This window comes from Entamoeba dispar, genomic scaffold, assembly GCF_000209125.1.
Source record: "Entamoeba dispar SAW760 scf_1105229458227 genomic scaffold, whole genome shotgun sequence".
Classification (NCBI taxonomy): Eukaryota; Evosea; order Mastigamoebida; family Endamoebidae; genus Entamoeba; species Entamoeba dispar.
Window position 1 is genome coordinate 3,994 of NW_001853087.1, and position 17,488 is coordinate 21,481.

The 17,488-nt window shown below is 22.1% G+C and overlaps 2 protein-coding genes across 2 annotated transcripts, besides 39 other annotated features; one reads left to right on the forward strand and one right to left on the reverse strand.

Moving 5' to 3' along the window:
- Positions 1-23: 23 nt before the first annotated feature.
- Positions 24-165: a microsatellite.
- A 98-nt stretch (positions 166-263) lies between these two features.
- Positions 264-322: a sequence feature (AT_rich).
- Positions 323-623: 301 nt separating this feature from the next.
- Positions 624-651: a sequence feature (AT_rich).
- Positions 652-921: 270 nt separating this feature from the next.
- Positions 922-1,084: a microsatellite.
- Positions 1,085-1,119: 35 nt separating this feature from the next.
- Positions 1,120-1,166: a sequence feature (AT_rich).
- A 190-nt stretch (positions 1,167-1,356) lies between these two features.
- Positions 1,357-1,545: a microsatellite.
- Positions 1,438-1,607: a microsatellite.
- Positions 1,608-1,772: 165 nt separating this feature from the next.
- Positions 1,773-1,830: a microsatellite.
- A 7-nt stretch (positions 1,831-1,837) lies between these two features.
- Positions 1,838-2,362: a repeat region.
- A 75-nt stretch (positions 2,363-2,437) lies between these two features.
- Positions 2,438-2,538: a sequence feature (AT_rich).
- A 588-nt stretch (positions 2,539-3,126) lies between these two features.
- Positions 3,127-3,307: a microsatellite.
- Positions 3,178-3,312: a microsatellite.
- Positions 3,312-3,361: a microsatellite.
- Positions 3,362-8,045: a repeat region.
- A 27-nt stretch (positions 8,046-8,072) lies between these two features.
- Positions 8,073-8,163: a microsatellite.
- A 6-nt stretch (positions 8,164-8,169) lies between these two features.
- On the forward strand, positions 8,170-9,240 carry EDI_014550 (uncharacterized protein; the record flags this gene model as incomplete). The annotated part of the gene is made up of 1 exon (XM_001734349.1): positions 8,170-9,240. One exon carries the CDS (start codon positions 8,170-8,172, stop codon positions 9,238-9,240), a length of 1,071 nt encoding a protein of 356 aa, XP_001734401.1.
- Positions 8,209-8,241: a sequence feature (AT_rich).
- Positions 8,385-8,407: a sequence feature (AT_rich).
- Positions 9,241-9,267: 27 nt separating the features above from the next.
- Positions 9,268-9,309: a sequence feature (AT_rich).
- Positions 9,310-9,362: 53 nt separating this feature from the next.
- Positions 9,363-9,743: a repeat region.
- A 278-nt stretch (positions 9,744-10,021) lies between these two features.
- Positions 10,022-10,139: a microsatellite.
- Positions 10,058-10,242: a microsatellite.
- Positions 10,105-10,251: a microsatellite.
- A 78-nt stretch (positions 10,252-10,329) lies between these two features.
- Positions 10,330-10,386: a microsatellite.
- An 89-nt stretch (positions 10,387-10,475) lies between these two features.
- Positions 10,476-12,755, reverse strand: EDI_014560 (uncharacterized protein; the record flags this gene model as incomplete). The annotated part of the gene is made up of 1 exon (XM_001734350.1): positions 10,476-12,755. One exon carries the CDS (start codon positions 12,753-12,755, stop codon positions 10,476-10,478), a length of 2,280 nt encoding a protein of 759 aa, XP_001734402.1.
- Positions 11,226-11,256: a sequence feature (AT_rich).
- Positions 11,739-11,770: a sequence feature (AT_rich).
- Positions 11,916-12,079: a microsatellite.
- Positions 12,039-12,216: a microsatellite.
- Positions 12,113-12,277: a microsatellite.
- Positions 12,756-12,758: 3 nt separating the features above from the next.
- Positions 12,759-12,836: a sequence feature (AT_rich).
- A 565-nt stretch (positions 12,837-13,401) lies between these two features.
- Positions 13,402-13,545: a repeat region.
- A 181-nt stretch (positions 13,546-13,726) lies between these two features.
- Positions 13,727-13,754: a sequence feature (AT_rich).
- A 117-nt stretch (positions 13,755-13,871) lies between these two features.
- Positions 13,872-13,996: a microsatellite.
- Positions 13,997-14,002: 6 nt separating this feature from the next.
- Positions 14,003-14,173: a microsatellite.
- A 23-nt stretch (positions 14,174-14,196) lies between these two features.
- Positions 14,197-14,355: a microsatellite.
- Positions 14,356-14,459: 104 nt separating this feature from the next.
- Positions 14,460-14,554: a microsatellite.
- Positions 14,555-15,062: 508 nt separating this feature from the next.
- Positions 15,063-15,084: a sequence feature (AT_rich).
- A 66-nt stretch (positions 15,085-15,150) lies between these two features.
- Positions 15,151-15,307: a microsatellite.
- Positions 15,308-15,422: 115 nt separating this feature from the next.
- Positions 15,423-16,047: a repeat region.
- Positions 16,048-16,052: 5 nt separating this feature from the next.
- Positions 16,053-17,464: a repeat region.
- The last annotated feature ends 24 nt before the right edge of the window (positions 17,465-17,488 follow it).

Here is a 17,488-nt window from a genome sequence, read left to right on the forward strand (position 1 = left end):
AATGTTTAATATTTAATCAAACATATTCTAATATGTTATATATTATTTGATTTGATGTATTTTCATATCATCTTTCTAATTTATATTATATATCTCTTTATTTACTATTTTATGTTATATTCACTTCATCAATTTAATTTCTATCATTCATTTTATTTCATTCTAAATAAATTGAAACAATCAACATATTCTAAATTATAACTCATTTTCATAATTGTATACATAAATATGAATGAAATGTGAATGATGGTTGTACTATAAACATATTATATTGATTATATTTTATTATAATCTATATAATTCAATTATTTTAATAATAAATGTCTCTTTAACAATTTGATGATGAAATAGAATATTGACAAAAATCAATAACAACATGTAATGTTAAAACAACATAGATATTTTAAATTCAATGTGAAAAACATATAAATTGAAATAATGAAGTTATTATTTTAAAGAAACAAAATAAATAATAAGAAAGTTTTGATATTGAAAGAAATTATATTAGTGAATGAGTAAATGAGAAATAATCTATTAAAAACTCACATTCACATCCTCATGTTATCTAATTTGATTGTATTTTCCAATTCAACACAAACAAAGAAACAAAAATACAAATGAAGAAATTATATATTAATTTTAGTTATATTTCAAGATTATATGATATTGATTGTTCATAATAGAACATACAGAAATATCTTAAGAAACATTAGAAATATGAAAATAATGAATGTTTAATAAATCAATCAGAATTTCATGTAATCAACTATAACAAAAACATGTGAATATCCAGATTAATTAGAAACAACAAGAATAATACAATGAGTTAATAAAGATAATTAACAAATTGTACAACATTCAAGAAGAAAATGAAACAAGAACATTTTGATGAGATAATAAGAAGAAAGGAAATACATATTCAAATAAATCAAATGATAGTAGAAATGATAGAAGTAAAATAAAACAGAATAATAAATAAGAAATCATTATAAAGAAGAGAAAATAGAGTATCAATAATATTTATTGTCAATAAAACAAAAATAAAAATTAATTGAGATGTATTAAAATGAATAAAAATAGAATATCATTGAGATGAAATCATATTCAATACATTTGATCAATTTAATAAATATGAATTCAATTATATAATGATTATAAATTTAAAACAATATCATTTGATATATTCAAAACATTTTGTAGTACAAATTGAGAAAGTATGAAAATTATCATTAAATGTAATTCAATCATTCTTGAATCAATTCATATTATCATATTCAATGAATATCAATACATTTTATTAATAAATAGATACAGTAAAGAATATTCAATGATGATATAACATAATTCAAAAACAATAATAATAAATAATAATATATATATGAAATAACATAAATACAAAACAAATGATAAATCTTTGTAATAAATCTAAAACACATCAAATGAAAATTAAAGAATAAATAATAAATTAAAATAAAATAATGAAAGAGATGTTATTGAATATTTAACAAAAGAACAAATCATAATACAAAATGAAAAGAAAATAAATGAAGATGATAAAAAGAATAAGAATAATGAATATATAAATCAAATATCAGAATAAATATTAATCAAAATATAATGTTCACAATTTGAATCAATGATATAGAATACAAAATATAAATGATAATCAATATGTTAAACAAATTGAATACTTAAATATTATAACATTAGAAAATTCAATTAAAATGAATTTGAAGTAATATCTTTGATTATTTATTATAATTGTTTTATACAAAATAAAAATAATAATAAAAAATATTATAAAGATATTAAATAAAATAATAATAAAAAAGTGTTAATAAAAAGGGGATAATTAAATATTAATAATTTTATTTTCTATTGTTCATTCTTCAATGTAGACTATTCGTTTTAACATTGTATGTTCATTAACTATTAGTTTATTATTAGTTTTTAGTTGTTTGAATGTGAGAAATTCATTTTTTATTTATTTAATGAAGAATAAAGTATTTTAGATATCTTTGATTTAATATTCATCATTTAAGTTTCTATATGATTTTAATGAATATTAAAACTCTTCTTTATTTTCATTTTTAATAAGAATATATCATTATCACTATATTATTATGATTAATTTTCATTTTAACATCAACCATAACAATAGATCTTTTTTTCATTGAATAATATATATTAACAAATATACATGTATCATAACAAGAAAATAATACTATAATCTGTATATAAATAATTACATATTTAATATCAATGATATTCAATCAAAATAAATAATAAAAATTAATATTATTGTAATAATGAATAAGATAGATTTTAAGTAATAGTAATTTCATAACTAGATGATAAATGGTGATTTAAAGTTTTGAAGTAATTTGATGGTGATAGTATTTTTTTTTGAAATACTACATTTAAATTGTTGAATTTGAAATAAAACAAAAAAAAAATATTTTTAATAAAATTTCATCAATGAGATTTTATTTTGTAATTTTCATTGTTGTTTTTTTTTTATTTAAACATTTTATAAATCAACACTTTGAGTAATCTCAAACTCTAAAATACTTGAATTATTTTCAAGTTTATTTTAATGTTTCGTTTGCTCTATCCAATTCTTCAATCATGGTCTGCTCAGATTGTAAATTTAATTTTTGGAAGTGTTCTTGTCGGTTTTGGGGTTGTTGTTTATGCTCAACTCCAACATTGTTCAGCTCTTATCGCCAATTGTTGTAATAGGATAAGAACAATTCTTGTGGTAATAGCTCTTTTATGTCTATGGATGAGTCACATGGTTGAAACCCAAAGGATCAACACACAACAACTTCATATGAAGATTGACTAATTTAATTTAAAGAAACATTTAGTTTAGTTTGATATTATAGAATAACTGATGTAATTATATAAACAAGGATTTTTATCATTAAATTGTTATAGAATATTATCACAACAACTCTAACAAAACAAAGATAAATTTAATGATAGAATTAATACAAAATACAATACACAACCAGAACAAAGTACATTTTATTATTTCAAAGTGAATTAAAACAATATTCTTTGATTCACACTCACAAATAATCAAAACATAATGTCATACATAGAAATTATACACCACAAGATTATTATATAATTAATGATATAGTAATGTGATTTGTATGAAAGATATAGAATATAATGAAATAATAATAAAATTAAATATTATAATGAAATAGTTTAAATATTATTATTAAATTATAATGAAATTAATAATGAAATAGTTAAATATAATAATAATAATATAATACTTAATAAAATTAAAATATTAATTTATTTTTATTTATATTAATTGTTTATTTTATTTTCTTTTTTAGTTTTAAGATCCTTTTATCAATTCAGAATATATAACAAATTTTATTGCCATACTTATTGAGTAATACCACAGAGTCTTGTAAAGAAAATCAAACAAGAAACAAGTACTCATGTCCAAAGAAAAGAAAGAATAAAATAACAACAGCGATGAAATGCATAATAATGATAAAAGAAATAACAAGAGAAAAGTGAATAGAAAAAGAAGAACACAAATAAAAACAAATAAGAAACAATGTAAATATAATGATAATAAACATTATACAAATAACAAATCTAATTATTAACAATAAATGAAATTAAAATAAAAATTAAAAGAATAAAAAGTAAAATGAGGAATGAGAATATTCAGAATTACTTAAAAAGTATGAAGATAAAGAAAAGAAATGGTATAATATTCTCCAAGAAATATATTCAATAATAAATAATAAAATAATAAAGAAAATCAAAGAAGAAAACAAATAGAAAACAAAATAAATGAAGAATGAATCAAAAACAAAAAACAAAGAAATGAAATAAAACTACAATAATAATAAATTAAATATAACATAAATAAAAAACACAAGATAAAGAAGAAGAATATAACAAATAAGAAATTAACACACTTCAAAATAAAATTAAAGAAATAGAAGAAACTATTAAAGAACTTCAAACAAAAAAGATGGAAGAAGAACAAATTATTTCAAATGAAATGATTCAAAAAGCACGAGATACAGTTAGAAAAGGTTTGAAGAAAAAATAGAAAAGATTCAAACACAAATAAACAATATTCAAAATACATATAATGAAATAAGAAAAGAAAGCTCTAAATTAAAAGAGGAAAACAAGGCATTACAATGAAAAATAAATGAAACAACGGTAGAAGGGTCATAGAAGTAGGAGGTAAGGATGAAACCATCCGAACACTCCGAGCTAGCTGTGAGAAGCTGAAGAAAGAGAAGGACGAAGTCCTTAAGGGAGCTGAGCTGGAGAAGAAGAGGGCTGATGCGCTGGAGAAGAGGGCTGAGCTAGAGAAGAAGAGGGCTGATGAGCTGGAGAAGAGTGGTGAGCTGCTAGAGAAGAACATAAGAGATAAAGAAAATCAAATCTCTGTATATCAAAAAAGTGCGAATAAAAACTATGAGATTGCAGAAATAACAAAAGAAGAATTAGACAATACACAAAGAGAAAATGAAGAACAAAAACAATTAATATCAAAACAACATGAAAACATCGAAAATTTTTTATCCAAGAAGGAACTGAAGAAGAAGAAAACAATGACTCTAGTGATAAATACACAACCAATATTGAGAACATCATCATCTGGGACAATACAAATGAACCAAACTACAACTATGAAAAAGACAATTATGGAAATAGAAGAAGAAGAGAGCAAAACACTGAGTATCAAAAAACAAGAAATGATAATCAGTCAAGAAGAGAAGAAAACACAACAAATCAAACAAATAGAATTTTAATTGATGTGTTGTATTGTTTTGCAATTAATTTGTTAAATAAGAAATTAAATAAGAAATTAAGAAATGAACAAATAGAAAACATAATAAAAATAATAAATAATAATGTAAATAATGATAAAGAATACATTAATAATATTAAAAAGTCACATAAAATAAAAGAAACAACTAAAAGATATATTAAAATGAAAGTGAACTCAATCATAGAAAGGAAAGTAGAGTGTAATCCAATAATAAAAAACATTATCATAAAAAATAACTCTACTGATATTGATGATGAATATCTTAACTCTATCATCAATCAAGTTAAAGGAATGAAGATAGATAAATGTGTAAATATTAATTACTACTGGAAAAGGAAAGAACAGATAAATTAATAAGAGAAATAAATAATAAAAGGGTATGGTCAGGAGAATAGAAAATCTACAAGAAGATATGAAAAGGATTTCAATGTGTATGTATTATTATCTCTAAAATAAATTTAAATGAGATAAATTTGATGAAATAAAAGAAATCATAAAGAAAATAAATAGATTAGAATATCTAATCAATGGAACAGTACAGAATAAAATGCATCATGAGATTAAATGAACAAGATGCAGATGAAATTAAAATTAAACCATAAGAAAGAATAAAGTACATAAAATATATGATGACGATGATTAAAGAAAGAATTAAATTTAATAAAAATGAAATTGTCAGAATCAATACAAATAAAATTATGTTTGATTCTAATAACAAAATTAAAATAAAGAAGAAACACAAAATGAAATATACCCAAATAACGATATTACTTTAGAATATTGGAAATCATTATATGAAACACAGGTGATATTAAATAAAGAACATTTGAAAATAAAACAAATCACCTCGTGGAATGAAAGATACAGGAATTATGATAGTGTCATCACCACAATGGATGATTTAAATTTAATTATGATGAAAATAAGTAATTGGAAATCACCAGGCATTGACACTATATATGGGTATTATTGGAAGAGAATGTCATCATCAAGAGATTCCATTCTTAATATATTCAACGAATGGTTAAACTTCAATGAAAACATCCCTCTAGATATGGTAAGTGGAAGAACTATACTAATCCACAAATGAGGTGATATGAACGATGTCATTAATTATCGTCATATCAGTTGTACAAATGTAATAATGAAAGTATTTACCTCAATATTGAAAGAGAAGATTCATAATAGAATTAACATGAATAATGAATCATTAAAAATTAGTAAAAATCAATTATGATGTAAACTGCAATCTCTTGCTGCTAAAGAATGATTAATTAACAGTTATATGTTAAATCAGCAAAAAGAAGAGAAATACACAAAATATGTAGAGTCATATTATGACATTAAGAAAGTATATGACTCAGTAAATCATGAATGGGTAATAGAAACACTTAAATATTTTAATGTAGAGGGTGTCATCATAGACATTGTAGAAAGTATGATGAACAGATTGAAGATATTCATATGATATAAATATAATAAATATCTAGGATGTATTAAATTGATGAATTTTACAATGTGATTCATTATCATTTCTACTCTTCATCATCAAAATGAATGTAATTTCTCAAATCATAGAAGAGAAGTTCCCAAAATCAAACAGTACATTGTATATGGATGATTTGAGAATAATGACACTAAGTAGTGAAGAAATGGGAACAATCCACAATGAAATTAAAGAAATAATAAGTAGAATAGGGATGGAAATGAATGAAAATAAATCAGGAATAGTATTAAAGAACATTAATAAAATACCAAATGGAATGCAAAACATCCCAATAATTGAAGGAGAGGACTTGTATAAATATTTAGGTGTATGGCAGTCCGATGAAATTAATGATACCTTCAATTGTAAAATCATCAAAGAAAAGATGATGAAGAAAATGGAAGAAATAAATACTGATGAAAGTAGTAATAGAAGTTATATTACAAGAATTAATAATGAAGTAATACCCATCTTCAGATGTTCAGCATCAGTAGTAAATTGGAAGGTAACATAGATAGAATGGATTTGGAGATAAGAAAATATTTAAGAAAGGCAAAATACATTGTTGTAACTCCAAAGACCGTCTATATGTCAATATAAATGAAATAGGTGAATGATTAATAAGCATAATTGAAGAATATGTTAATGAATTAATCAGAACAGTAAAGTACTATTGTACAAGAATGAAATAGGAAATAACATAATAGATAGATGGTATTCAAAGAAATGAATATTGAATAGAATTAAAAAAGCCCTAGGTCATAAGATCCCAGAAACGAAAATAGAAGAAATAATAAATGAAGTGAAAATAAAAAAGAAGTAGTATTAAAAATAAAGAAGTTAATAACCAACAAATACATCAAAAAATGGAAATCAAACAAGTGGACATTTTAGAAGATGGTTCGAGTCAAAATTTGTAGATAAAACTACTACAATAAATGCATTGAAGTCCATCAATATAAAGAAAAATGCATTTCTTCAATTAACTAAAATGCAAGATGGAGCAATATTTAGTGTGTACAGGAAAGATAAAATATTAAAAAATGAAAGATTGAAGTACTGCCCACTTTGTAAAGACAAGATAGCCACAGTAGAACACATTCTACTATCTTGCATTGGTCATAAAAAATCACAAATGGAGAAACATGACCATATTGGCATTATCATATTAAATAATAAGAAAATATACAAGAAATAAACAATACAAGAAATCAACATATGAAACAGTGTTCCAATACAATGACATTACTATGATATTGAACAAACAAATAATGCCAAAAAGTGATGGACTATATCATAAAAGACCAGACATATATGTACTAGATAAAAAGAATAAAACTGGTCTAATAATTGATATGACTATTGTGGCAGATCACAATATTAGTGGAGGGTATTGGAAGAAAAGAAATATGTATAAAGAATTGAAAAATAGGGTAATGAAAATGGAGAAATTAAAGGATGTCAAAATAATTGGAGTAGTAATTTGGATTAATGGGCTAATAAATGTCGAAAGTATTAAAATAATTAAAGAATTAAAAATTGAAATTGATAAGATAAAAGAAATTAAAAACATTGTAATTAAAAACATGATAGACGTCATGGAACACTGATTCTACAACAACCAAACATATGTTTTTGAACTACGTGATGAAGACTCATTGACGGAATTAGTCTCCCCTGAGGCAGGAACAATAGACACAAGTTCTATTAACACTTAATTAATTGCTTTTTATTTGTTTTTCATAATAAACATCAATTAATAAAAATAAAAAAATGATAAAATAATAAAAAAGAAGAAATTAAAATATAAAAATAAAAGAACTAATAAAAACAATTAATAAATAATAAATCAATAATGAAATTAGGATATAATGAAATAATGATAGTATCAAAGTATTTTAATAAAATTAATGATTTTATTAATTTAGAAATAGGAATTAAAAGATTTCAAGGAAATATTGAACGATTTCATTTTAATCCAATTCCTTTAAATAAATATTCAAGAAAATTATTTCCTAATATTGAAACATTTCATATTTATAATAAAAAAGATAAAGTGTTTAATGATGGAAAAATATTTAAAAAAATAATATGGTATGAAGTAGATTATTCAACTTATTTAAAAGAGAAAGAAAAATGGGATGTATATAAAAATATAAGATACACACAATTAGATAGAATGAAATATGGAGAAGTAATACCACAAGAAGTTACATCAATTGGATATCAGTGTTTTGATTGGTGTATAGCATTAACAAGAATTGATATCCCAAGTAGAACTAAAGAATTATCTGGTAATTGTTTTAATGGATGTAAATCATTAAAATCAATAACTATTCCATCAACAATTAGTACAATAGGATTTAATTGTTTTTATTGGTGCACATCATTAACATCAATTAACAATCAAAACATACAATTTATTAGTAAAGAAAGAATATTTATGAATGAACCAGTGTTAGTTAGTATTGAAACACCAAAAAATATACAAATAATCAATGGAAAGAATATTGAAAAGAAAGACATTAATGAATTTATTATTCCACCTTCAATTACTAAGTTAGGAGAATATTGTTTTTCTGGATGTTCAACACTAACATCTATAACTATACCATCATCAATTAATGAAATAGGGTATAGTTGTTTTTCTAGTTGTTCATCATTAAAATCAATTAATATACCTTCATCTGTTAGTAAATTAGAAGATTATTGTTTTAATTATTGTAAATCATTAACATCTATTATTATACCATCATCAATTAATGAAATAGGAGGGTATTGTTTTAGTGGTTGTTCATCATTACAATCAATTAACATACCATCATCAATTACAGCATTTGGAACAGCATGTTTTTATGAATGTGGGTGTGAAGAAATGTTGAAACAGAATAAAACAATACCAGAAAATTGCTTTCAACCATATTGAAGAAGAGATAAAGAAATAAGATAATTGAATTAATAAGAATAAAAAGTATTTTAATTGTATAATTTAATTGCTATGAGATACATAATAAACAATTCATTTGATAATAAAATATTCATTGGAATTTACTTAATGTTTTGTGTTTTATCATGTTAGGAAGTGAGATAATCAGTTTCTTTAATATTCTTTATTTTCATTGAATTATTATCTTTTAAATGAAGAATCATTTAAGTTGTGTTTTGTGTTTTAATTAAAGTTAATGAATGTTGAAATTGGTTATTTATAATATCATTTTAAGAAGAATATATCAATAACATCATGACCATGCTTCATCTTCTTTAATATTAACAATCTGAGTAGAATCCTTCTTTATCTTAACAACACACCTTATTCAACTTTAATCTTTCATTAATAAATGTACTTCCATCCAACAAATGAATAACATTAACATCCTAATGAATAACAACATTCCTTAATAATCATTCATACTAATTCTTAATAAATAAATACCATCAACATTCTTAAATGAGGTGTTGTTTCACTAAATATAATGCAGTGACTAGACGATATTTGGTTTGACTCTTGGATTCATTTTATGGTTGTGTGTTGTGGTTCTGAAATGATATTTTAAACCAATGAAAAAATTGAAAAAATAAAACTTACAATTAAATTTCAATATAACTTGAATTTTCTATTTCATTTTATTTATTTGAAATTATTTCATTCTCTTGAATGTATTGTTCATGAGATACTTCTATATCTCTCTATTCTCCTTCATGATTTCTACATTATTTTATATTGTTTTATAATACATTGTTCATTGATTATTCTTACTAATTCTTTATTAATCATTATTATTGATATTACTTTTATTTTGTATTTTATTGTATTATTTTATCTTAGTGATTTCTATCAATTTCATTTTATTGAAGAATAATTTCATTTCATTCTCTATTTTATTTTCATTCATTATATTTATTTTATATTTTAATTTAGTTATTCTTAATATATGTTCATCATTAAATCTTGTTTATCAACTTGTATACTCTTATTTACAATACAATTTAATAATATATGTTCATTATTATTATTAAATAAAAAAGAAATAAAAGTAAGAAATAAACAAAAATAAGAATCTAAATTATAATATTTTGTTATAACCCATTTCACTTCTACATTAAATTGGAAGACATTTCATATGTTACAGAGACTTGTTTTAATATTTGGTTCATTACCATTTACTCAAAACAATTTTTAGGGATTCTTGTAATTTCTCTTAAACTTTTTTCACATCCAGATTTATAAAAACAACTATTTCCAAATGAAGTAATTGATGATGGTATATTAATTGATTTTAATGATGAACATCCATAAAAACAGTAATTTCCTATTTCTTCAATTGTTGATGGAATATTAATTGACATTAATTCCTTACATTCATCAAAACAATTGTCTCGTAATTCACTAATTGTTGTTGGAATAGTAACTGATGTCAATGACTTACATCTATAAAAACATTCATTTCCTAATTTAGTAATTGACGTAGGTATGTTAATTGATGTTAATGACCAACACTCAGAAAAACAATTGTCATCTAATTTAGTGATCATTGTTGGAATCCTAAAATCATTAATGTCTTCACATTTAATAATTCCTCCATTTATTTTTTTTATACTCTCTGGTATTTTAATACTAAATAAGACTGGTTCATTCATAAATATTCTTTCTTTACTGATGAATTTTATATTTTGAATAGTAAGTTCTTTCAACGATAAACATCTGTCAAAACACTCATACCCTATTTTACTAATTGATGACGGTATATTAATTGATGTTAATGATGAACATCCACAAAAACAATAATTTCCTATTTCAATAATCGATGAAGGAAGGTTTATTGATCTTAACGTTGAACATTCAGAAAAGCATTGAGACTTTATATCACTAACTGTTGTTGGAATTAAAAATTTATTAACGTCCATTCGTTCTATTTTATTTTTATTAATTTTCATTAAATTACCAATATCAATTGATACCATTTTTTTATCTCCTACAAATATTTTATCTTCACTCGTATATTGTATGTTCTTTATATCAATTGATTTTAATGATGAACATCCATAAAAACATTTATATCCTATTTCTTTAATTGATGATGGTATGTTAATTGATGTTAATGATGAACATCCATCAAAACAATAATTTCCTATTTTACTAATTGTTGATGGTATGTTAATTGATGTTAATGATGTACATTCATAAAAACAATTATTTCCTATTTTATTAACAGATGATGGTATATTAATTGATTTTAATGATTTACATGTATAAAAACATTGATCTCCAAGTGATTTAACTTCTGATGGTATTGTATTTCCAAATAAATTTATATCTTTTTGTGTATATTCTATATTTTTATAGATATTTCCTGTTCCTTTCTCTTTTAAATATGTTAAATAACTTACTGGATACCATATTACATATGTAAATATTCTTCCGTCATTAAATATTTTATCTTTTTTATTATAAATATGAAATGTTTCAATATTAGGAAAGAATTTTCTTGAATATTCATTTAATGGAATTGGATTAAAATGAAATCGTTCAATATTTCCTCTAAATCTTTTAATTCCTATTTCTAAATTAATAAAATCTTTAATATCATTAAAATACTTTGATGTTATCATTATTTCATTATATCCTATTCTTCTTTTTCCAATTATTCCTTTATTGATTTTATTATTGTATAGTATTCTTTTGATATTTATTATCATTTCTCTTTCTACTGAATATTCTGAATATTCTTCTTCTTTTTTTATCATTTCTATTATTGTTTTAATATATGGTTCTTCGTTGATTTCTTTATATCTCCATCTTTTTGTGTTTATTTTGTTTTCTTGTTTTATTTTATTATTTATTATTATCCCTTTCTCTTCTTTTTCTTCTGTTGTTATTCTATTGATTTCTTTATTTTCTTCTATTATATTGTTTGTTCTTATAGTATTTATTATTCTTATTTTTATCTTATCTTTTTCTTTTTTAATATTTCCATATGTTATTTCTGTATTTTCTATGATAAGAATTGGTGTTTCTATGTTATATTCTTCTGAAAGTATTCTTTCAATTATATGATATTTCCGTATGATTTGTACATTATTTAATCTTCCAAGTTTTGTTGAATTTTCTATTCTTCTTTCATTTCCTTGACTTGTTCCATTAGGAATAAAAATGATTGTTCTTTCAATTTCTCCTTTCTTTTCTACTTCTTTCTTAATATTGTTGAATATTATTGATAATTTACTTTCTGGTTTAATCATCATTTCTACTCCTTTAATATTTTCTTTTCTAATTTTCACATTCTTCTTATCATTGGAAATGATTTCTTCAATTATTTTCTTTTCTTCTTCTTTTAAATATTTCATTTTATCAACTCTTTCATATTCATTTCCATCATACAAATACACATCCATGTCATCATATTCAATATCAATTATCATTGTTACCATTCTAGGTTTCATCTCTTATTTATTTTTAAGTTCATTTAATTTTTATTTTTATAACATTTTAATAGTTTAATAATGTTTATTATATTATTTTATCATTTCATACATCACAAAAATAAAGTAATAAGAATGAAATGATAATTATCTATTTATTCATTGATTTTAAAAGATATGAAATAATATTCTGATTAAAATGGTAAACACAAAACAGAAGAATTGCAATGATAATATATTTCATTGAATAAATTGAATAACTTGATTAGATAATAAATTAAATAAAATGATTAAGTTTATTTCACTACTCTCATTTATCATTTTATCATAACTTTGATAAACTGAAAACTATAAAATTCATATTATCATTATTTGAATGATTAACATATAATAGCGTTATTTAATTATTGTTGTTAAATGAAATTAAAATGAGATTATACAAATGAAAGATGAAAAATAATAAGATTTGAATATTATCTATATGATAAATAGAAGAAATGATAATGAAATCCCGAGAATAAAGAATTAAGAAATTGATAGAAGAATTCATAAGAAACTACAAATAATATCAACACAATAATATAAATTAGTTAAGGGTTATAGATTGTTCTCTATTTCTCATCCTGAAGAGACCATCTCATTCTTGTTTTTAGTTAACTTTATGAAATGGTTGTGATAGAGACATTATTTCATGATATCCATTATATTTTTAATTACAAAATTGTTGACTTTTTATATTGTAAATTTCGACTTTTAATTCTTTAACTAATTTAGTGCCATCTGTATTTATTAGCTCATTATTGAAATTACTTTGAAATATCTTTTTTTTATTTCTTACTTCTTTAATTTTTTTTATCAGTTTAGTTTATTTATGTAGTATAAGAATATAACGAAAATCATATAGAAATAATAATGCACCAACAAATAGATTTAGAAGATATTATCAATACTATAACTATAATCATTATCAGCAAAATAATAGCCATAATCACTTTAATATTAATTATCATATTTATAAATGCTATAGCACATTCTCAATTAATCAAACTTATAATAAAAAGAAAAGTAATTATTATAACACAAATACCATAATTCAAGTAAAATGTTTAATCAATATTACATGAGAATAAACAAGGTAAAAGATATAGAAACAAAAGATATTACAAGAAAAATAATGAAGGAGAGACAAAAGAAAAAGAAAATAAGAAAATAATACAAGAAATGATGAAGAGATTTGAAGAGATAGGACAGTGAAAGAGAAGTTATGTAAGAAAGAAGAAAAGAAATAATATAAGAACAAGAAATAAAAGATAAAGAAATAATAGAAAGATATGAAAAAGAACAAATTGAAATAGAATATGGAAAAGAAATAAAAGAAAGAAGAGATAAAGAAATAATGAAGAAAGAACAACTCAGAATTAGAAGAAAAGAAGATAAAAAGTTATTGTTATTGATTAAATATAATAAATATTAAAATGAAAATTAGATATTACATAAATTAAAGAGATAATAGAAGAAAGAAGAATAAAGATAAATAAAGAAGAGTATATATAGAAATGAATAAAAGAGATGAAAGAATCAAGAAAAAGATAATAGAAATAACAATAAATGTAATGAATAATTATACCTCAAATCAATTGAACATATATTATTAAAATACAATGTAAATAAGAATATACAAATTGATAAACATGATTTAATAGGAGAATATATGTGGAGAGATGTTAAATTAAAATATAAAATAATACAATGAATGAAGAAGAAATTGAGAATAAAACAAAAGAGAATAAAATGAAATTAATATTTAATAAAAATGAAATTGGTAAATTCAAATGAAGAATTGAAAATAATGAAGTGTTCATTATATTGAATCAACAAATAGTTAATAAAAGTGAAAATTTCATAAAATATCAGATATTTATATAGAAGGTAAAATAAAATAAATATGAATAATGAATGATATGACAATAATATGTGATAAAATGATAATTATAGCATTTACTAACAAACTTGAAATGTATAGAACTCTCCATTTCAAAATAATACAATTTAATAAACTACATTGTGTGAAAGTAATTCCAGTAGTAATAACAATAAATGAATAATCAATAAAGAATCAGTAAGAATGATAAAATAACAAAGTATAATAAATGAATATGAAATAAATGTAAAAGATATAATAATTATAAACATGAAAGATAATGAAATACTGTGGAGATTATGGAAGTGAGTATAGAGAAGTACCTCGTGAACAATGATTTTGAAGAGAATGAATGATATAATCTCGTCTGAGTAAAGTGAAGTAAATAAAACAAGATCTGCTGATACTTATTTTATTAATTTTTATTTTCTTTTCTTCAAATAATCTTATCTTGTAGTTAACAAGTTAACTCAAAATTATTCAGTGTATCTATTATTTTATTTCTTTGTTTTCTGGTGCCTTTATTTCTTATTGTAAGTTTATTACTTCTTACTTATTTATATTCGTTTCTTCTTATTCTTTATTTTTTATTCATTTATTTTCTTTTATTTTCATATTCATTATTGGTGATATCATTATTGTTGTATTTATTATCAGTGTACCTTCTGTTTCTTTATTTCTTTCCTTATTAAATTTCTTTGTCATATTGTTGGTTTGGTATTATTTGGTATTGTTGTTGTATGTATTGTTTATCTTTTTTTCAATAATTGAAGGCGACGTGTTAGAGAAACCAAATAAAACCCTAAAGTAAATCCAAAATTTGAATCACCAGTTATCGTGTGGTTATGACGCTGCTATTAGTTAGAAAACATCTTGGTCAATAGTGAATACCGCTGACCATTATTTACGATAACAGAATATCATTTATAATAAAAGTAAAGTTATTTATAAAGATGGTTGTATTATTTACTTGTTAGGACACAAGTGTATCTGATAATAAATTGAGGAAATTGAACATATATGGGTACCATCAATGAATATTGATCTACTTGTTGTTGATGGCAAACGAAAGTAGGGATAGTAATATAGTGGTAATGATATAACCAACATTAAATAAGAAAGTAAAGAATGAGGCGTTTTAACGCACGTTAAATCAAATAAAGATGAGAAATTAGTTGTGATGAATAATCAAGAAGAGGAAGTTTGAAAAGACACTAATTTAATCTAAATAAAACAGTGAAGAATAGAAATTCACGCCTCTCATCATGAGGAAAGTCTAAATAATAGAAGAATGACAAACACTCATTCTTACAGCATAACGACATGATTAGTTAGTGGCAAGCAATGAACAATATAAAATAAAACTAGTAATACTTAATTAACTACTTTTTAATTGATGTTTGTTTTTTATTTCTATTTCTTTCTTATTTGATTTCCATCATTATTTGTGATGAGACATTTTGTTATTTCTTATTTTTATTATTTTCTATTTTCTTGTTTTTATTATTGTTATTTAAAACAATAAAAATGAAATGATAAAATAATAAAATAATGATGTATTATAAACGTGTATTTAACTATTTAATCTTGTTATTTTAATCTGATATTAATTAAATTAAAATGGAAGAGTTAATAAACAAGAACACTCATTTCTTTAAAGAAGAAATAGAAACACTTCCAAATATTCAACAATCAATTGATGATATTAATAAACATTATCATTATTATTTAGGAAGTATTAAAAATGAAATATTTGAAATTCAAGACAATGAGACATATGAACAAGCTATTAAAAGAGGAGAAGGAATATTTGATAGGATTGATGAAACAATTAGAAGAAGAAGAATAGTAATAGAAAAAAGTCAAGAAACAATAAATAAAATAGAAATAATTAAAAATAAAATGAATAAAATAATAGAAGAATGTAATTCAGATTCTGAAATACTAAGTAAAACACGGAATGAAATAATCAATAAAATCATTTCAATTGAAGAAATGATAATGAAAAATAAAATATTCAGAACACCAGAAGAAACAGATAAAATCACACAATCATTTAACAAAAAGAAAAAAGAATGGGAAACATATTATAGTGATTATTTTAAGAGGCAGAAGAGAGAAGAAAAGAAGATAAAAGAGGAAGAAGAGAGAAGGAGAAAAGAAGAAGAAAGAATACAAATAATGAAAGGAATGAATACAATAGAAGAAATTCAACAACTAGAAGAATGGACAAATAGAAAAGTAGGGAATATACTATTTGATTCAGAGATTGATGATTGGAATAAGCACACATCAATATTTAATCAAAGAATAATAAATGAAGAACATATAATAATTATTATTGAAGATACAAATGGAAATAAATTTGGAGGATATGTTAATGTGAAAATTGATAAAGTTAATAATTGGAACTGGATAAATGATCCAAAATCATTTATATTTTCATTAAAATCAAATGGAAGAATACAAGAAATGATGAAATTTGATATCAAACAACCACAATATGCATTTATTTTATTTAGTCAGTCACATGAGTGTTTGTTTGCATTTGGTGATGGAAGTGATATTTGTGTTTATAAAGAAAATAATAAAACAGAATCATCTTGTACTCAATGGTCATATGAATATAAAGGAATATCAAATGCACTTTGTGGAAAACAATTTCCAGAACGTTTCACACCACAACGAATTATTGTAATTGAAATGAATGATTTTATTCATTATTATTTATTTGAAATATAAACTAAAAGATATAAATCAAATCAATAAATGAATATGAACATTCATTTATCATCATGAATGATATTATATCATTATCATAAACGATATCATA